This window comes from Lineus longissimus, chromosome 11 (genome assembly GCF_910592395.1).
Source record: "Lineus longissimus chromosome 11, tnLinLong1.2, whole genome shotgun sequence".
NCBI lineage: Eukaryota > Metazoa > Nemertea > Pilidiophora > Heteronemertea > Lineidae > Lineus > Lineus longissimus.
In genome coordinates this window covers 11,462,374-11,483,454 of record NC_088318.1, presented here as the reverse complement: position 1 = coordinate 11,483,454, position 21,081 = coordinate 11,462,374, and the positions used below count along the sequence as shown (strand labels likewise).

Genomic DNA, 21,081 nt, shown 5'->3' with positions numbered 1-21,081 from the left:
ACTGAAGCCACTGCTGAGGAAACTGAGTCCCCATCTGAAGTGACCGAGGCTCCATCTGCTGAGACTGAAGCCACTGCTGAGGAAACCGAGTCGCCATCCGAAGAGACCGAGATTCCATTTGCAGAGACTGAATCCACTGCTGAGGAAACTGAGTCCCCATCTGAAGAGACGGAGGCTCCATCTCTTGAGACTGAAGCCACTGCTGAAGAAACTGAGTCCCCATCTGAAGAGACCGAGGTTCCATCTGCTGAGACTGAAACGACTGCTGAGGAAACTGAGTCCCCATCTGAAGAGACCAAGGCTCCATCTGCTGAGACTGAAGCCACTGCTGAGGAAACCGAGTCCCCATATGAAGAGACCGAGGCTCCATCTGCTGAGACTGAAGCCACTGCTGAGGAAACCGAGTCGCCATCTGAAGAGACCGAGCCTCCATCTGCTGAGACTGTAGCCACTGTTGAGGAAACCGAGTCGCCATCCGAAGAGACCGAGGCTCCATCTGCAGAGACTGAAGCCACTGCTGAGGAAACTGAGTCCCCATCTGAAGAGACCAAGGCTCCATCTGCTGAGACTGAAGCCACTGCTGAAGAAACTGAGTCCCCATCTGAAGAGACCGAGGCTCCATCTGCTGAGACTGAAGCCACTGCTGAGGAAACCGAGTCTCCATCTGAAGAGACCGAGGCTCCATCTGCTGAGACTGAAGCCACAGCAGTAGAAACTGAGTCACCATCCAAAGAGACGGAGGCTCCATCTGCTGAGACTAAAGCCACAGCAGCAGAAACTGAGTCCCCATCTGAAGAGACCGAGGCTCCATCCGCTGAGACTGCAGCCACAGCTGAGGAAACTGAGTCCCCATCTGAAGAGACCGAGGCTCAATCTGCTGAGACTGAAGCCACTGCTGAGGAAACTGAGTCCCCATCTGAAAAGACGGAGGCTCCATCTGCTGAGACTGTAGGCACTGCTGAGGAAACCGAGTCACCATCCGAAGAGACCGAGGCTCCATCTGCTGAGACTGAAGCCACTGCTGAGGAAACTGAGTCACCATCCGAAGACACCGAGGCGCCATCTGCTGAGACTGAAACCACAGCAGCAAAAACTGAGTCACCATTCGAAGTGACAGAGGCTCCATCTGCTGAGACTGAAGCTACAGCAGTGGAAACTGAGTCACCATCTGAAGAAACCGAGGCACCATCTGCTGAGACTGAAGCCACAGGAGAAGAAACTGAGTCACCATCCGAAGAGACCGTGGCTCCATCTGCTGAGACTGAAACTACAGTAGTGGAAACTGAATCGCCATCCGAAGAGACCGAGGCTCCATCTGCTGAGACTGAAGCCACTGCTGAGGAAACTGAGTCACCATCCGAAGAGACCGAGGCTCCATCTGCTGAGACTGAAACCGCAATAGAGGAAACTGAGTCCCCATCTGAAGAGACCGAGGCTCCAGTGGCTGAGACTGAAGCCACTGCTGAGGAAACTGAGTCACCATCCGTAGAGACTGAGGCTCCATCTGCTGAGACTGAAGCCACTGCTGAGGAAACTGAGCCCCAATCTGTAGAGACCGAGGCTCCATCTGCTGAGACTGAAGCTGCAGTAGAGGAAACTGAGTCCCCATCTGAAGAGACCGAGGCTCCATCTGCTGAGACTGAAGCCAAAGCTGAGGAAACCGAATCCCCATCCGAAGAGACCGAGGCTCCATCTGCTGAGACCGCAGCGACAGCTGAGGAAACTGAGTCCCCATCTGAAGAGACCGAGGTTCCATCTGCTGAGACTGAAGCCACTGCTGAGGAAACCGAGTCCCCATCTGAAGAGACCGAGGCTCAATCTCCTGAGACTGAAGCCACAGTAGAAGAAACTGAGTCACCAACCGTAGAGACCGAGGCTCCATCTGCTGACACTGAAGCCGCAATAGAGGAAACTGAGTCCCCATCTGAACAGACCGAGGCTCCAGTGGCTGAGACTGAAGCCACTGCTGAGGAAACTGAGTCACCATCCGTAGAGACTGAGGCTCCATCTGCTGAGACTCAAGCCACTGCTGAGGAAACTGAGTCCCCATCTGTAGAGACCGAGGTTCCATCTGCTGAGACTGAAGCCGCAGTAGAGGAAACTGAGTCCCCATCTGAAGAGACCGAGGCTCCATCTGCTGAGACTGAAGCCAAAGCTGAGGAAACCGAATCCCCATCCGAAGAGACCGAGGCGCCATCTACTGAGACCGCAGCGACAGCTGAGGAAACCGAGTCCCCATCTGAAGAGACCGAGGTTTCATCTGCTGAGACTGAAGCCACTGCTGAGGAAACCAAGTCCCCATCTGAAGAGACCAAGGCTCAATCTCCTGAGACTGAAGCCACAGTAGAAGAAACTGAGTCACCAACCGTAGAGACCGAGGCACCATCTGCTGACACTGAAGCCACTGCTGAGGAAACTGAGTCCCCATCTGAAGAGACCGAGGCTCCATCTGCTGAGACTGAAGCCACTGCTGAGGAAACTGAGTCCCCATCTGTAGAGACGGAGGCTCCATCTGCTGAGACTGAAGCCACTGCTGAGGAAACTAAGTCCCCATCTGAAGAGACCGAGGCTCCATCTGCTGAGACTGCAGCGACAGCTGAGGAAACTGAGTCCCCATCTGAAGAGACCGAGGCTCCATCTGCTGACACTGAAGCCACTGCTGAGGAAACTGAGTCCCCATCTGAAGAGACCGAGGCTCCATCTGCTGAGACTGAAGCCACTGCTGAGAAAACTGAGTCCCCATCTGTAGAGACGGAGGCTCCATCTGCTGAGACTAAAGCCACAGCAGCGGAAACTGAGTCCCCATCTGAAGAGACCGAGATTCCATCTGCTGAGACTGAAGCCACTGCTGAGGAAACTGAGTCCCCATCTGTAGAGACCGAGGTTCCATCTGCTGAGACAGAAGCCGCAGTAGAGGAAACTGAGTCCCCATCTGAAGAGACCGAGGTTCCATCTGCTGAGACTGAAGCCACTGCTGAGGAAACCGAGTCACCATTCGAAGAGACCGAGGCTCCATCTGCTGAGACTGAAGCCACTGTTGAGGGAACCGAGTCCCCATCTAAAGAGACCGAGGCTCCAGTGGCTGAGACTGAAGCCACTGCTGAGGAAACTGAGTCACCATCCGAAGAGACCGAGGCTCTATCTGCTGAGACTGAAGCCACTGCTGAGGAAACTGAGTCGCCATCCGAAGAGACTGAGGCTCCATCTGCTGAGACTGAAGCCACTGCTGAGGAAACTGAGTCACCATCCGAAGAGACCGAGGCTCCATCTGCTGAGACCGCAGCCACAGCTGAGGAAACTGAGTCCCCATCTGAAGAGACCGAGGTTCCATCTGCTGAGACTGAAGCCACTGCTGAGGAAACTGAGTCCCCATCTGTAGAGACGGAGGCTCCATCTGCTGAGACTGAAGCCACAGCAGCGGAAACTGAGTCCCCATCTGAAGAGACCGTGGCTCCATCTGCTGAGACTGAAGCCACTGCTGAGGAAACTGAGTCCCCATCTGTAGAGACCGAGGTTCCAACTGCTGAGACTGAAGCCGCAGTAGTGGAAACTGAGTCACAGTCCGAAGAGACCGAGGCTCCATCTGCTGAGACCGCAGCCACAGCTGAGGAAACTGAGTCCCCATCTGAAGAGACCGAGGTTCCATCTGCTGAGACTGAAGCCACTGCTGAGGAAACCGAGTCCCCATCTGAAGAGACCGAGGCTCCATCTGCTGAGACTGAAGCCACAGTAGAAGAAACTGAGTCACCAACCGTAGAGACCAAGGCTCCATTTGCTGAGACTGAAGCCACAGCAGCGGAAACTGAGTCCCCATCTGAAGAAACCGAGGCGCCATCTGCTGAGACAGAAGCTGCAGTAGAGGAAACTGAGTCCCCATCTGAAGAGACCGAGGCTCCATCTGCTGAGACTGAAGCCACGGTTGAGGAAACCGAGTCACCATCCGAAGAGACCGAGGCTCCATCTGCTGAGACTGCAGCCACAGCTGAGGAAACTGAGTCCCCATCTGAAGAGACCGAGGTTCCATCTGCTGAGACTGAAGCCACTGCTGAGGAAACCGAGTCCCCATCTGAAGAGACTGAGGCTCCATCTGCTGAGACTGAAGCCACTGCTGAGGAAACTGAGTCCCCATCTGTAGAGACCGAGGTTCCATCTGCTGAGACTGAAGCCGCAGTAGAGGAAACTGAGTCCCCATCTGAAGAGACCGAGGTTCCATCTGCTGAGACTGAAGCCACTGGTGAGGAAACCGAGTCACCATCCGAAGAGACCGAGGCTCCATCTGCTGATACTGAAGCCACTGTTGAGGGAACCGAGTCCCCATCTAAAGAGACCGAGGCTCCAGTGGCTGAGACTGAAGCCACTGCTGAGGAAACTGAGTCACCATCCGAAGAGACCGAGGCTCCATCTGCTGAGACTGAAGCCACTACTGAGGAAACTGAGTCGCCATCCGAAGAGACTGAGGCTCCATCTGCTGAGACTGAAGCCATTGCTGAGGAAACTGAGTCACCATCCGAAGAGACCGAGGCTCCATCTGCTGAGACCGCAGCCACAGCTGAGGAAACTGAGTCCCCATCTGAAGAGACCGAGGTTCCATCTGCTGAGACTGAAGCCACTGCTGAGGAAACTGAGTCCCCATCTGTAGAGACGGAGGCTCCATCTGCTGAGACTGAAGCCACAGCAGCGGAAACTGAGTCCCCATCTGAAGAGACCGTGGCTCCATCTGCTGAGACTGAAGCCACTGCTGAGGAAACTGAGTCCCCATCTGTAGAGACCGAGGTTCCAACTGCTGAGACTGAAGCCGCAGTAGTGGAAACTGAGTCACAATCCGAAGAGACCGAGGCTCCATCTGCTGAGACCGCAGCCACAGCTGAGGAAACTGAGTCCCCATCTGAAGAGACCGAGGTTCCATCTGCTGAGACTGAAGCCACTGCTGAGGAAACCGAGTCCCCATCTGAAGAGACCGAGGCTCCATCTGCTGAGACTGAAGCCACAGTAGAAGAAACTGAGTCACCAACCGTAGAGACCAAGGCTCCATTTGCTGAGACTGAAGCCACAGCAGCGGAAACTGAGTCCCCATCTGAAGAAACCGAGGCGCCATCTGCTGAGACTGAAGTCACTGCTGAGGAAACCGAGTCCCCATCTGAAGAGACTGAGGCTCCATCTGCTGACACTGAAGCCACTGCTGAGGAAACTGACTCGCCATCCCAAGAGACGGAGGCTACATCTGCTGAGACTGAAGCCACTGCTGAAGAAACTGAGTCCCCATCTGAAGAGACCGAGGCTCCATCTGCTGAGACTGAAGCCACTGCTGAGGAAACTGAGTCCCCATCTGAAGAAACCGAGGCACCATCTGCTGAGGCTGAAGCCACTGCTGAGGAAACTGAGTCCCCATCTGAAGAGACTGAGGCTCCATCTGCTGAGACTGAAGCCACTGCTGAGGAAACTGAGTCCCCATCTGTAGAGACGGAGGCTCCATCTGCTGAGACTGGAGCCACAGCAGCGAAAACTGAGTCTCCATCTGAAGAGACCGAGGCTCCATCTGCTGAGAATGAAGCCACTGCTAAGGAAACTGAGTCCCCATCTGTAGAGACCAAGGTTCCATCTGCTAAGACTGAAGCCGCAGTAGAGGAAACTGAGTCCCCATCTGAAGAGACCGAGGCTCCATCTGCTGAGACTGAAGCCACAGCAGCGGAAACTGAGTCCCCATCTGAAGAAACCGAAGCGCCACCTGCTGAGACTGAAGCCGCAGTAGAGGAATCTGAGTCCCCATCTCAAGAGACCGAGGCTCCATCTGCTGAGACTGAAGCCATTGTTGAGGAAACCGAGTCACCATCTGAAGAGACCGAGGCTCCATCTGCTGAGACTGAAGCCGCAGTAGTGGAAACTGAGTCACCATCCGAAGAGACCGAGGCTCCATCTGCTGAGACTGAAGCCACTGCTGAGGAAACTGAGTCCCCATCTGTAGAGATGGAGGCTCCATCTGCTGAGACTGAAGCCACAGCAGCGGAAACTGAGTCCCCATCTGAAGAGACCGAGGCTCCATCTGTTGAGACTGAAGCCACTGCTGAGGAAACTGAGTCCCCATCTGTAGAGACCGAGGTTCCATCTGCTGAGACTGAAGCCACTGCTGAGGAAACGGAATCCCCATCTGAAGAGACGGAGGCTCCATCTGCTGAGACTGAAGCCACAGCAGCGGAAACTGAGTCACCATCTGAAGAAACCGAGGCGCCATCTGCTGAGACTGAAGCCGCAATAGAGGAAACTGAGTCCCCATCTGAAGAGACCGAGGCTCCAGTGGCTGAGACTAAAGCCACTGCTGAGGAAACTGAGTCACTATCCGAAGAGACCGAGGCTCCATCTGCTGAGACTGAAGCCACAGCTGAGGAAACTGAGTCACCATCCGTAGAGACTGAGGCTCCATCTGCTGAGACTGAAGCCACAGCAGCAGAAACTGAGTCCCCATCTGAAGAGACCGAGGCTCCATCTTCTGAGACAGGAGCCGAAGTAGAGGAAACTGAGTCACCATCCGAAGAGACTGAGGCTCCATCTGCTAAGACCGCAGCCACAGCTGAGAAAACTGAGTCCCCATCTGAAGAGACCGAGGCTCCATCCGCTGAGACTGAAGCCAGTGCTGAGGAAACTGAGTCCCCATCTGAAGAGACCGAGGCTCCATCTTCTGAGACTGAAGTCACTGCTGAGGAAACTGAGTCCCCATCTGAAGACACTGAGGCTCCATCTGCTGAGACTGAAGCCAATGTTGAGGAAACCGAGTCCCCATCTGAAGAGACCGAGGCTCCATCTTCTGAGACTGAAGTCACTGCTGAGGAAACCGAGTCCCCATCTGAAGAGACTGAGGCTCCATCTGCTGAGACTGAAGCCACTGTTGAGGAAACCGAGTCACCATCTGAAGAGACCGAGGCTCCATCTGCTGAGACTGAAGCCGCAGTAGTGGAAACTGAGTCACCATCCGAAGAGACCGAGGCTCCATCTGCTGAGACGGCAGCCACAGCTGAGGAAACTGAGTCCCCATCTGAAGAGACCGAGGGTCCATCTGCTGAGATTGAAGCCACTGCTGAGGAAACCGAGTCCCGATCTGAAGAGACCGAGGCTCCATCTGCTGAGACTGAAGGCACAATAGAAGCAACTGAATCACCAACCGTAGAGACCGAGGCTCCATCTGCTGAGACTGAAGCCACTGCTGAGGAAACTGAGTCCCAATCTGTAGAGACCGAGGTTCCATCTGCTGAGACTGAAGCCACTGCTGAGGAAACCGAATCCCCATCTGAAGAGACGGAGGCTCCATCTGCTGAGACTGAAGCCACAGCAGCGGAAACTGAGTCACCATCTGAAGAAACCGAGGCGCCATCTGCTGAGACTGAAGCCGCAATAGAGGAAACTGAGTCCCCATCTGAAGAGACCGAGGCTCCATCTGCTGAGACTGAAGCCAATGTTGAGGCAACCGAGTCCCCATCTGAAGAGACCGAGGCTCCAGTGGCTGAGACTGAAGCCACTGCTGAGGAAACTGAGTCACCATCCGAAGAGACCGAGGCTCCATCTGCTGAGACTGAAGCCACAGCTAAGGAAACTGAGTCACCATCCGTAGAGACTGAGGCTCCATCTGCTGAGACTGAAGCCACAGCAGCAGAAACTGAGTCCCCATCTGAAGAGACCGAGGCTCCATCCGCTGAGACTGAAGCCAGTGCTGAGGAAACTGAGTCCCCATCTGAAGAGACCGAGGCTCCATCTTCTGAGACTGAAGTCACTGCTGAGGAAACCGAGTCCCCATCTGAAGAGACCGAGGCTCCATCTGCTGACACTGAAGCCACTGTTGAGGAAACCGAGTCACCATCTGAGGAGACCGAGGCTCCATCTGCTGAGACTGAAGCCGCAGTAGTGGAAACTGAGACACCATCCGAAGAGACCGAGGCTCCATCTGCTGAGACCGCAGCAACAGCTGAGGAAACTGAGTCCCCATCTGAAGAGACCGAGGTTCCATCTGCTGAGACTGAAGCCACTGCTGAGGAAACCGAGTCCCCATCTGAAGAGACCGAGGCTCCATCTGCTGAGACTGAAGGCACAGTAGAAGCAACTGAGTCACCAACCGTAGAGACCGAGGCTCAATCTGCTGAGACTGAAGCCACTGCTGAGGAAACTGAGTCCCCATCTGTAGAGACCGAGGTTCCATCTGCTGAGACTGAAGCCACTGCTGAGGAAACCGAATCCCCATCTGAAGAGACGGAGGCTTCATCTGCTGAGACTGAAGCCACAGCAGCGGAAACTGAGTCACCATCTGAAGAAACCGATGCGCCTTCTGCTGAGACTGAAGCCGCAATAGAGGAAACTGAGTCCCCATCTGAAGAGACCGAGGCTCCATCTGCTGAGACTGAAGCCAATGTTGAGGAAACCGAGTCCCAATCTGAAGAGACCGAGGCTCCAGTGGCTGAGACTGAAGCAACTGCTGAGGAAACTGAGTCACCATCCGAAGAGACTGAGGCTCCATCTGCTGAGACTGAAGCCACAGCAGCAGAAACTGAGTCCCCATCTGAAGAGACCGAGGCTCCATCTTCTGAGACAGAAGCCGAAGTAGAGGAAACTGAGTCACCATCCAAAGAGACCGAGGCTCCATCTGCTGAGACCGCAGCCACAGCTGAGAAAACTGAGTCCCCATCTGAAGAGACCGAGGCTCCATCCGCTGAGACTGAAGCCAGTGCTGAGGAAACCGAGTCCCCATCTGAAGAGACCGAGGCTCCATCTGCTGAGACCGCAGCCACAGCTGAGAAAACTGAGTCCCCATCTGAAGAGACCGAGGCTCCATCTTCTGAGACTGAAGTCACTGCTGAGGAAGCCGAGTCCCAATCTGAAGAGACCGAGGCTCCATCTGCTGAGACTGAAGCCACTGTTGAGGAAACCGAGTCACCATCTGAAGAGACCGAGGCTCCATCTGCTGAGACTGAAGCCGCAGTAGTGGAAACTGAGTCACCATCCGAAGAGATCGAGGCTCCATCTGCTGAGACCGCAGCCACAGCTGAGCAAACTGAGTCCCCATCTGAAGAGACCGAGGTTCCATCTGCTGAGACTGAAGCCACTGCTGAGATAACCAAGTCCCCATCTGAAGAGACCGAGGCTCCATCTGCTGAGACTGAAGGCACAGTAGAAGAAACTGAGTCACCAACCGTAGAGACCGAGGCTCCATCTGCTGAGACTGAAGCCACTGCTGAGGAAACTGAGTCCCCATCTGTAGAGACCGAGGCTCCATCTGCTGAGACTGAAGCCACAGCAGCGGAAACTGAGTCCCCATCTGAAGAGACCGAGGCTCCATCTGCTGAGACTGAAGCCACTGCTGAGGAAACTGAGTCCCCATCTGTAGAGACCGAGGTTCCATCTTCTGAGACTGAAGCCACTGCTGAGGAAACCGAATCCCAATCTGAAGAGACGGAGGCTCCATCTGCTGAGACTGAAGCCACAGCAGCGGAAACTGAGTCACCATCTGAAGAAACCGAGGCGCCATCTGCTGAGACTGAAGCCGCAATAGAGGAAACTGAGTCCCCATCTGAAGAGACCGAGGCTCCATCTGCTGAGACTGAAGCCAATGTTGAGGAAACCGAGTCCTTATCTGAAGAGACCGAGGCTCCAGTGGCTGAGACTGAAGCAACTGCTGAGGAAACTGAGTCACCATCCGTAGAGACTGAGGCTCCATCTGCTGAGACTGAAGCCACAGCAGCAGAAACTGAGTCCCCATCTGAAGAGACCGAGGCTCCATCTTCTGAAACAGAAGCCGAAGTAGAGGAAACTGAGTCACCATCCGAAGAGACCGAGGCTCCATCTGCTGAGACCGCAGCCACAGCTGAGAAAACTGAGTCCCCATCTGAAGAGACCGAGGCTCCATCCGCTGAGACTGAAGCCAGTGCTGAGGAAACTGAGTCCCCATCTGAAGAGACCGAGGCTCCATCTTCTGAGACTGAAGTCACTGCTGAGGAAACCGAGTCCCCATCTGAAGAGACCGAGGCTCCATCTGCTGAGACTGAAGCCACTGTTGAGGAAACCGAGTCACCATCTGAAGAGACCGAGGCTCCATCTGCTGAGACTGAAGCCGCAGTAGTGGAAACTGAGTCACCATCCGAAGAGACCGAGGCTCCATCTGCTGAGACCGCAGCCACAGCTGAGGAAACTGAGTCCCCATCTGAAGAGACCGAGGTTCCATCTGCTGAGACTGAAGCCACTGCTGAGGAAACCGAGTCCCCATCTGAAGAGACCGAGGCTCCATCTGCTGAGACTGAAGGCACAGTAGAAGAAACTGAGTCACCAACCGTAGAGACCGAGGCTCCATCTGCTGAGACTGAAGCCACTGCTGAGGAAACTGAGTCCCCATCTGTAGAGACGGAGGCTCCATCTGCTGAGACTGAAGCCACAGCAGCGGAAACTGAGTCCCCATCTGAAGAGACCGAGGCTCCATCTGTTGAGACTGAAGCCACTGCTGAGGAAACTGAGTCCCCATCTGTAGAGACCGAAGTTCCATCTGCTGAGACTGAAGCCACTGCTGAGGAAACTGAGTCACCATCTGAAGAAACCGAGGCGCCATCTGCTGGGACTGAAGCCGCAATAGAGGAAACTGAGTCCCCATCTGAAGAGACCGAGGCTCCATCTGCTGAGACTGAAGCCAATGTTGAGGAAACCGAGTCCCCATCTGAAGAGACTGAGGCTTCAGTGGCTGAGACTGAAGCCACTGCTGAGGAAACTGAGTCACCAACCGTAGAGACCGAGGCTCCATCTGCTGAGACTGAAGCCACTGCTGAGGAAACTGAGTCCCCATCTGTAGAGACGGAGGCTCCATCTGCTGAGACTGAAGCCACTGTTGAGGAAACTGAGTCCCCATCTGTAGAGACGGAGGGTCCATCTGCTGAGACTGAAGCCACTGCTGAGGAAACTGAGTCCCGATCTGAAGAGACCGAGGCTCCATCTGCTGAGATTGAAGCAACAGTAGAAGAAACTGAGTCACCAACCATAGAGACCGAGGCTCCATCTGCTGAGACTGAAGCCACAGCAGCGGAAACTGAGTCCCCATCTGAAGAGACCGAGGCTCCATCTGCTGAGACTGAAGCCAATGTTGAGGAAACCGAGTCCCCATCTGAAGAGACTGAGGCTTCAGTGGCTGAGACTGAAGCCACTGCTGAGGAAACTGAGTCACCAACCGTAGAGACCGAGGCCGCAGCCACAGCTGAGGAAACTGAGTCCCCATCTGAAGAGACCGAGGCTCCATCTTCTGAGACTGAAGTCACTGCTGAAGAAACTGAGTCCCCATCTGAAGAGACCGAGGCTCCATCTGCTGAGACTGAAGCCACTGCTGAGGAAACCGAGTTACCATCCGAAGAGACGGAGGCTCCATCTGCTGAGACTGAAGCCACAGCAGAAGAAACTGAATCCCCATCTGAAGAAACCGAGGCGCCAACTGCTGAGACTGAAGCCGCAGTAGAGGAAACTGAGTCACCATCCGTAGAGACTGAGGCTCCATCTGCTGAGACTGAAGCCACAGCTGAGAAAACTGAGTCCCCATCTGAAGAGACCGAGGCTCCATCTGCTGAGACTGAAGCCAGTGCTGAGGAAACTGAGTCCCCATCTGAAGAGACCGAGGCTCCATCTGCTGAGACTGAAGCCACTGCTGAGGAAACCAAGTCCCCATCTGAAGAGACCGAGGCTCCATCTGCTGAGACTGAAGGCACAGTAGAAGAAACTGAGTCACCAACCGTAGAGACCGAGGCTCCATCTGCTGAGACTGAAGCCACTGCTGAGGAAACTGAGTCCCCATCTGTAGAGACGGAGGCTCCATCTGCTGAGACTGAAGCCACAGCAGCGGAAACTGAGTCCCCATCTGAAGAGACCGAGGCTCCATCTGCTGAGACTGAAGCCACTGCTGAGGAAACTGAGTCCCCATCTGTAGAGACCGAGGTTCCATCTGCTGAGACTGAAGCCACTGCTGAGGAAACCGAATCCCAATCTGAAGAGACGGAGGCTCCATCTGCTGAGACTGAAGCCACAGCAGCGGAAACTGAGTCACCATCTGAAGAAACCGAGGCGCCATCTGCTGAGACTGAAGCCGCAATAGAGGAAACTGAGTCCCCATCTGAAGAGACCGAGGCTCCATCTGCTGAGACTGAAGCCAATGTTGAGGAAACCGAGTCCTTATCTGAAGAGACCGAGGCTCCAGTGGCTGAGACTGAAGCAACTGCTGAGGAAACTGAGTCACCATCCGTAGAGACTGAGGCTCCATCTGCTGAGACTGAAGCCACAGCAGCAGAAACTGAGTCCCCATCTGAAGAGACCGAGGCTCCATCTTCTGAGACAGAAGCAGAAGTAGAGGAAACTGAGTCACCATCCGAAGAGACCGAGGCTCCATCTGCTGAGACCGCAGCCACAGCTGAGAAAACTGAGTCCCCATCTGAAGAGACCGAGGCTCCATCCGCTGAGACTGAAGCCAGTGCTGAGGAAACTGAGTCCCCATCTGAAGAGACCGAGGCTCCATCTTCTGAGACTGAAGTCACTGCTGAGGAAACCGAGTCCCCATCTGAAGAGACTGAGGTTCCATCTGCTGAGACTGAAGCCACTGTTGAGGAAACCGAGTCACCATCTGAAGAGACCGAGGCTCCATCTGCTGAGACTGAAGCCGCAGTAGTGGAAACTGAGTCACCATCCGAAGAGACCGAGGCTCCATCTGCTGAGACCGCAGCCACAGCTGAGGAAACTGAGTCCCCATCTGAAGAGACCGAGGTTCCATCTGCTGAGACTGAAGCCACTGCTGAGGAAACCGAGTCCCCATCTGAAGAGACCGAGGCTCCATCTGCTGAGACTGAAGGCACAGTAGAAGAAACTGAGTCACCAACCGTAGAGACCGAGGCTCCATCTGCTGAGACTGAAGCCACTGCTGAGGAAACTGAGTCCCCATCTGTAGAGACGGAGGCTCCATCTGCTGAGACTGAAGCCACAGCAGCGGAAACTGAGTCCCCATCTGAAGAGACCGAGGCTCCATCTCTTGAGACTGAAGCCACTGCTGAGGAAACTGAGTCCCCATCTGTAGAGACCGAGGTTCCATCTGCTGAGACTGAAGCCACTGCTGAGGAAACCGAATCCCAATCTGAAGAGACGGAGGCTCCATCTGCTGAGACTGAAGCCACAGCAGCGGAAACTGAGTCACCATCTGAAGAAACCGAGGCGCCATCTGCTGAGACTGAAGCCGCAATAGAGGAAACTGAGTCCCCATCTGAAGAGACCGAGGCTCCATCTGCTGAGACTGAAGCCAATGTTGAGGAAACCGAGTCCCCATCTGAAGAGACTGAGGCTTCAGTGGCTGAGACTGAAGCCACTGCTGAGGAAACTGAGTCACCAACCGTAGAGACCGAGGCTCCATCTGCTGAGACTGAAGCCACTGCTGAGGAAACTGAGTCCCCATCTGTAGAGACGGAGGCTCCATCTGCTGAGACTGAAGCCACTGTTGAGGAAACTGAGTCCCCATCTGTAGAGACGGAGGCTCCATCTGCTGAGACTGAAGCCACTGCTGAGGAAACTGAGTCCCGATCTGAAGAGACCAAGGCTCCATCTGCTGAGATTGAAGCAACAGTAGAAGAAACTGAGTCACCAACCATAGAGACCGAGGCTCCATCTGCTGAGACTGAAGCCACAGCAGCGGAAACTGAGTCCCCATCTGAAGAGACCGAGGCTCCATCTGCTGAGACTGAAGCCAATGTTGAGGAAACCGAGTCCCCATCTGAAGAGACTGAGGCTTCAGTGGCTGAGACTGAAGCCACTGCTGAGGAAACTGAGTCACCAACCGTAGAGACCGAGGCCGCAGCCACAGCTGAGGAAACTGAGTCCCCATCTGAAGAGACCGAGGCTCCATCTTCTGAGACTGAAGTCACTGCTGAAGAAACTGAGTCCCCATCTGAAGAGACCGAGGCTCCATCTGCTGAGACTGAAGCCACTGCTGAGGAAACCGAGTTACCATCCGAAGAGACGGAGGCTCCATCTGCTGAGACTGAAGCCACAGCAGAAGAAACTGAATCCCCATCTGAAGAAACCGAGGCGCCATCTGCTGAGACTGAAGCCGCAATAGAGGAAACTGAGTCCCCATCTGAAGAGACCGAGGCTCCATCTGCTGAGACTGAAGCCAATGTTGAGGAAACCGAGTCCTTATCTGAAGAGACCGAGGCTCCAGTGGCTGAGACTGAAGCAACTGCTGAGGAAACTGAGTCACCATCCGTAGAGACTGAGGCTCCATCTGCTGAGACTGAAGCCACAGCAGCAGAAACTGAGTCCCCATCTGAAGAGACCGAGGCTCCATCTTCTGAGACAGAAGCAGAAGTAGAGGAAACTGAGTCACCATCCGAAGAGACCGAGGCTCCATCTGCTGAGACCGCAGCCACAGCTGAGAAAACTGAGTCCCCATCTGAAGAGACCGAGGCTCCATCCGCTGAGACTGAAGCCAGTGCTGAGGAAACTGAGTCCCCATCTGAAGAGACCGAGGCTCCATCTTCTGAGACTGAAGTCACTGCTGAGGAAACCGAGTCCCCATCTGAAGAGACTGAGGTTCCATCTGCTGAGACTGAAGCCACTGTTGAGGAAACCGAGTCACCATCTGAAGAGACCGAGGCTCCATCTGCTGAGACTGAAGCCGCAGTAGTGGAAACTGAGTCACCATCCGAAGAGACCGAGGCTCCATCTGCTGAGACCGCAGCCACAGCTGAGGAAACTGAGTCCCCATCTGAAGAGACCGAGGTTCCATCTGCTGAGACTGAAGCCACTGCTGAGGAAACCGAGTCCCCATCTGAAGAGACCGAGGCTCCATCTGCTGAGACTGAAGGCACAGTAGAAGAAACTGAGTCACCAACCGTAGAGACCGAGGCTCCATCTGCTGAGACTGAAGCCACTGCTGAGGAAACTGAGTCCCCATCTGTAGAGACGGAGGCTCCATCTGCTGAGACTGAAGCCACAGCAGCGGAAACTGAGTCCCCATCTGAAGAGACCGAGGCTCCATCTGTTGAGACTGAAGCCACTGCTGAGGAAACTGAGTCCCCATCTGTAGAGACCGAGGTTCCATCTGCTGAGACTGAAGCCACTGCTGAGGAAACCGAATCCCAATCTGAAGAGACGGAGGCTCCATCTGCTGAGACTGAAGCCACAGCAGCGGAAACTGAGTCACCATCTGAAGAAACCGAGGCGCCATCTGCTGAGACTGAAGCCGCAATAGAGGAAACTGAGTCCCCATCTGAAGAGACCGAGGCTCCATCTGCTGAGACTGAAGCCAATGTTGAGGAAACCGAGTCCCCATCTGAAGAGACTGAGGCTTCAGTGGCTGAGACTGAAGCCACTGCTGAGGAAACTGAGTCACCAACCGTAGAGACCGAGGCTCCATCTGCTGAGACTGAAGCCACTGCTGAGGAAACTGAGTCCCCATATGTAGAGACGGAGGCTCCATCTGCTGAGACTGAAGCCACTGTTGAGGAAACTGAGTCCCCATCTGTAGAGACGGAAGCTCCATCTGCTGAGACTGAAGCCACTGCTGAGGAAACTGAGTCCCGATCTGAAGAGACCAAGGCTCCATCTGCTGAGATTGAAGCAACAGTAGAAGAAACTGAGTCACCAACCATAGAGACCGAGGCTCCATCTGCTGAGACTGAAGCCACAGCAGCGGAAACTGAGTCCCCATCTGAAGAGACCGAGGCTCCATCTGCTGAGACTGAAGCCAATGTTGAGGAAACCGAGTCCCCATCTGAAGAGACTGAGGCTTCAGTGGCTGAGACTGAAGCCACTGCTGAGGAAACTGAGTCACCAACCGTAGAGACCGAGGCCGCAGCCACAGCTGAGGAAACTGAGTCCCCATCTGAAGAGACCGAGGCTCCATCTTCTGAGACTGAAGTCACTGCTGAAGAAACTGAGTCCCCATCTGAAGAGACCGAGGCTCCATCTGCTGAGACTGAAGCCACTGCTGAGGAAACCGAGTTACCATCCGAAGAGACGGAGGCTCCATCTGCTGAGACTGAAGCCACAGCAGAAGAAACTGAATCCCCATCTGAAGAAACCGAGGCGCCAACTGCTGAGACTGAAGCCACAGTAGAGGAAACTGAGTCACCATCCGTAGAGACTGAGGCTTCATCTGCTGAAACTGAAGCCACAGCTGAGAAAACTGAGTCCCCATCTGAAGAGACCGAGGCTCCATCTGCTGAGACAGAAGCCAGTGCTGAGGAAACTGAGTCCCCATCTGAAGAGACCGAGGCTCCATCTGCTGAGACTGAAGCCAGTGCTGAGGAAACTGAGTCCCCATCTGAAGAGACCGAGGCTCCATCTTCTGAGACTGAAGTCACTGCTGAGGAAACCGAGTCCCCATCTGAAGAGACTGAGGCTCCATCTGCTGAGACTGAAGCCACTGCTGAGGAAACTGAGTCGCCATCCCAAGAGACGGAGGCTACATCTGCTGAGACTGAAGCCACTGCTGAGGAAACTGAGTCCCCATCTGAACAGACCGAGGCTCCATCTGCTGAGACTGAAGCCACTGCTGAGGAAACTGAGTCCCCATCTGAAGAAACCGAGGCGCCATCTGCTGCTACTGAAGCCACTGCTGAGGAAACAGAGTCCCCATCTGAAGACACTGAGGCTCCATCTGCTGAGACTGAAGCCGCTGCTGAGGAAACTGAGTCCCCATCTGTAGAGACCGAGGCTCCATCTGCTGAGACTGAAGCCACTGCTGAGGAAACTGAGTCCCCATCTGAAGAGACCGTGGCTCCATCTGCTGAGACTGAAGCCACTGCTGAGGAAACCGAGTTACCATCCGAAGAGACGGAGGCTCCATCTGCTGAGACTGAAGCCACAGCAGAAGAAACTGAATCCCCATCTGAAGAAACCGAGGCGCCAACTGCTGAGACTGAAGCCGCAGTAGAGGAAACTGAGTCACCACCCGAAGAGACCGAGGCTCGTTCTGCTGAGACCGCAGCCACAGCTGAGAAAACTGAGTCCCCATCTGAAGAGACCGAGGTACCATCTGCTGAGACTGAAGCCACTGCTGAGGAAACTGAGTCCCCATCTGAAGAGACCGAGGCTCCATCTGCTGAGGCTGAAGCAACAGTAGAAGAAACTGAGTCACCAACCATAGAGACCGAGGCTCCATCTGCTGAGACTGAAGCCACAGCAGCGGAAACTGAGTCCCCATCTGAAGAGACCAAGGCTCCATCTGCTGAGACTGTAGCCGCAGTAGTAGAAACTGAGTCACCATCTGAAGAGACCGAGGCTCCATCTGCTGAGACCTTAGCCACAGCTATGGAAACTGAGTCCCCATCTGAAGAGACCGAGACTCCATCCGCTGAGACTGAAGCCAGTGCTGAGGAAACCGAGTCACCATCTGAAGAGACCGAGGCTCCATCTTCTGAGACTGAAGCCACTGCTGAGGAAACCGAATCCCCATCTGAAGAGACGGAGGCTCCATCTGCTGAGACTGAAGCCACAGCAGCGGAAACTGAGTCCCGATCTGATGAAACCGAGGCGCCATCTGCTGATACTGAAGCCGCAGTAGAGGAAACTGAGTCACCATCTGAAGAGACCGAGGCTCCATCTGCTGAGACTGAAGCCACTGTTGAGAAAACCGAGTCCCCATCTGAAGAGACCGAGGCTCCAGTGGCTGAGACTGAAGCTACTGCTGAGGAAACTGAGTCACCATCCGAAGAGACCGAGGCTCCATCTGCTGAGACTGAAGCCACTGCTGAGGAAACTGAGTCCCCATCTGAAGTGACCGAGGCTCCAGTGGCTGAGACTGAAGCCACTGCTGAGGAAACTGAGTCACCATCCGAAGAGACCGAGGCTCCATCTGCTGAGACTGAAGCCACTGCTGAGGAAACTGAGTCGCCATCCGAAGAGACCGAGGCTCCATCTGCTGAGACTGAAGCCACTGCTGAGGAAACTGAGTCCCCATCTGCAGAGACCGAGGCTCCATCTGCTGAGACTGAAGCCACTGCTGAGGGAACTGAGTCCCCATCTGAAGAGACCGAGGCTCAATCTGCTGAGACTGAAATCACTGCTGAGGAAACTGCATCACTATCCGAAGAGACGGAGGCTCCATCTGCTGAGACTGAAGCCACAGCAGAAGAAACTGAGTCACCATCCGAAGAGACCGAGGCTCCATCTGCTGAGACTGAAGCCACAGCAGCGGAAACTGAGTCCCCATTTGAGGAAACCGAGGTGCCAACTGCTGAGACTGAAGCCGCAGTAGTGGAAACTGAGTCCCCATCTGAAGAAACCGAGGCGCCAACTGCTGAGACTGAAGCTGCAGTAGTGGAAACTGAGTCACCATCCGTAGAGACCGAGGCTCCATCTGCTGAGACCGCAGCCACAGCTGAGGAAACTGAGTCCCCATCTGAAAAGACCGAGGCTCCATCTGCTGAGACTGAAGCCACTGCTGAGGAAACCGAGTCCCCATCTGAAGAGACCGAGGCTCCATCTGCTGAGACTGAAGCCACTGCTGAGGAAACTGAGTCCCCATCTGAAGAGACCGAGGCTCCATCTTCTGAGACTGAAGCCACTGCAGAGGAAACCGAGTCCAAATCTGAAGAAACCGAGGCTCCATCTGCTGAGACTGAAGCCACAGCAGAAGAAACTGAGCCACCATCCGAAGAAGCCGAGGCTCCATCTACTGAGACTGAAGCTACAGCAGTGGAAACTGAGTCGCCATCCGTAGAGACCGAGGCTCCATCTGCTGAGACTGGAGCCACAGCAGCAGAAACTGAGTCCCCATCTGAAGAGACCGAGGCTCCATCTGCTGAGACTGAAGTCGCAGTACAGGAAACTGAGTCACCATCCGAAGAGACCGAGGCTCCATCTGCTGAGACCGCAGCCACAGCTGAGGAAACTGAGTCCACATCTGAAGAGACCGAGGCTCCATCTTCTGAGACTGTAGCCACTGCTGAGGAAACCGAGTCCCCTTCTGAAGAGACTGAGGCTCCAGCTGCTGAGACTGAAGCCACTGCTGAGGAAACTGAGTCACCATCCGAAGAGACCGAGGCTCCATCTGCTGAGACTGAAGCCACTGCTGAGGAAACTGAGTCCCCATCTGAAGAGACCGAGGCTCCATCTGCTGAGACTGAAGCCACTGCTGAGGATACCGAGTCCCCATCTGAAGAGACCGAGGCTCCATCTGCTAAGACTGAAGCCACTGCTGAGGAAACTGAGTCACCATCCGAAGAGACCGAGGCTCCATCTGCTGAGACTGAAGCCACAGCTGAGGAAACTGAGTCCCGATCTGAAGAAACCGAGGCTCCATCTGCTGAGACTGAAGCCACGGTAGAGGAAACTGAGTCACCATCCGGAGAGACCGAGGCTCCATCTGCTGAGACTGAAGCCACAGCAGAGGAAACCGAATCCCCAACTGATGAGTCGGAAGCGCCGGCCGTTACTGAAGCTCCTGTCAAATCATGTGATAAGCCTGGTATGTTAACTTTTCTTCTTTTAAAAAATGTAGTTTGTTCAGACAGTGCAAATGTTAATCAAGGAGCTTTTTGTATTTGGCCTTCTCATCTAGCTGATTTTCATCCAATTCGTACGGTGGCTGGGAAAGGACATCAGATGATCTTTTTTCAACATGAAACTTTTTTTTCAGGAATTGTCTCGATCGGTGGAAGTATTATTTCGAGTGATCGTGATATTGATATCATCTTAATCGATGGACTGATAATAAGTCCATCGATGGAGATATTTCCTGAAAAAAAAAATTTCATGTTGAAAAAAAAAAGTCATGTGATGCCCTTTTCAAGCCAACGTAAATTTGAAACCTTGCACAATTATAATTCATTCATACCTGATGACATATTTGCTTGCCTGTCCGAAATAGCGAATTCCTCTTTTCTGTTGTATAAGGAGGGTACTTGTTCTCTGAAGTGTCAGCTCAGATGGACAGGTTTTCAGCGCTTACTGTAATTGTGAGAAATCCCTAATAACCCAATAATCTTTTGATTCTTTATATGTTTTTTCTAGGTGAATCTGTTCCCTCTCCCTACGACTCGTGTAATACATGTACATGTGACGAGTCCGGATTCGTTCAAGCCTGCACTCTCATGGCTTGTCCCGAAGACATTGCTATTCCGGTCGAGAAGGAAGAGAACAAAACCCGTTGTGATAATCCAGGTGGGTGCTCTAATTTTAGGACCATCTCAGACGTTAAGCGCCCAACAAACGAGCGATTTTTGTCGATGCAACGCATCCTACGCATATGCGATATTAAAGAAAAGAGTACACTGTATGCGTGCTACCCATATTCATGAATATTTACCATGAGTCTCTCCATTTTCCAGGATCTGCTGTTCCCTCTCCGTTCGATGGCTGCAACCGCTGCATCTGTGGAGAAGATGGCTTCATCACCGGATGTACCCAGATGTCATGCGTGGAGGCGACGGTCACGTGTGAAATGCCAGGTAAACACCAGCCCCAAAATAACCGTCCAAACGTCAGCGAGTTTCTGATTTGTGAGATCGCATTGATTCACAAATAGGGTTTTAATATCTTAATTCTCAAGGCTAATGCAGTTTTTGTTAATTCAAGGTCAGACAGTCCCGTCCCCAGCTGATAACTGCAACCGTTGCCTGTGTGGCAATGATGGCTACCTTGTGGGATGCACATTGAGACTGTGCACTGACAATGTGGTCGAGATTGATGTCAGTGTAGGTTCAGATGCCAACAATGGAAAGGTCCACTGCGAACATAAAGGTATGTACATGTAGCTTGGTTGTCGAGTCTAAACCCCCGACTATTAAAGAGAGAACTCATTCATTGCCTAATTTTCCCTGACTTTAATGGCCATTCACACTTACAGGGCCTTTTCCATCTTTGTTAATCATTTACCGTTTCCTAAAACTGATAGTTTCTGCTGAGTTTCTGTCAACAGATGACATTTTATAGATATCCGTGGTAAACACAGGTGCTAAACGGTGTCCTGTATGCGCAACTGGGGCCCGAAATGTGAAGTTTTAGCGGGGGTTAACAGTGTCCTAAGCAACTTGGGCAAATAGTCAAGCTTTAACGACCCAAAGCAATAAATGCGCAATACTCTAAAGCATAGCC

At 53.6% G+C, this 21,081-nt stretch overlaps 1 protein-coding gene across 1 annotated transcript in view; it reads left to right on the top strand.

Moving 5' to 3' along the window:
• LOC135495279 (mucin-2-like) overlaps positions 1–21,081 on the top strand; it is a 33,469-nt gene that overhangs the window by 10,990 nt on the left and 1,398 nt on the right. The window contains exons 12-25 of the mRNA XM_064783742.1: positions 64–201; positions 1,009–1,587; positions 2,122–2,367; positions 2,770–2,823; positions 5,146–5,745; positions 10,459–10,746; positions 11,068–11,487; positions 15,700–16,509; positions 18,016–18,324; positions 18,520–19,029; positions 19,171–19,453; positions 19,999–20,148; positions 20,316–20,435; positions 20,563–20,727. Of these exons, the coding sequence (XP_064639812.1) occupies positions 64–201; positions 1,009–1,587; positions 2,122–2,367; positions 2,770–2,823; positions 5,146–5,745; positions 10,459–10,746; positions 11,068–11,487; positions 15,700–16,509; positions 18,016–18,324; positions 18,520–19,029; positions 19,171–19,453; positions 19,999–20,148; positions 20,316–20,435; positions 20,563–20,727 (4,672 nt within the window). The remainder of the gene's footprint in view (positions 1–63; positions 202–1,008; positions 1,588–2,121; positions 2,368–2,769; positions 2,824–5,145; positions 5,746–10,458; positions 10,747–11,067; positions 11,488–15,699; positions 16,510–18,015; positions 18,325–18,519; positions 19,030–19,170; positions 19,454–19,998; positions 20,149–20,315; positions 20,436–20,562; positions 20,728–21,081) is intronic.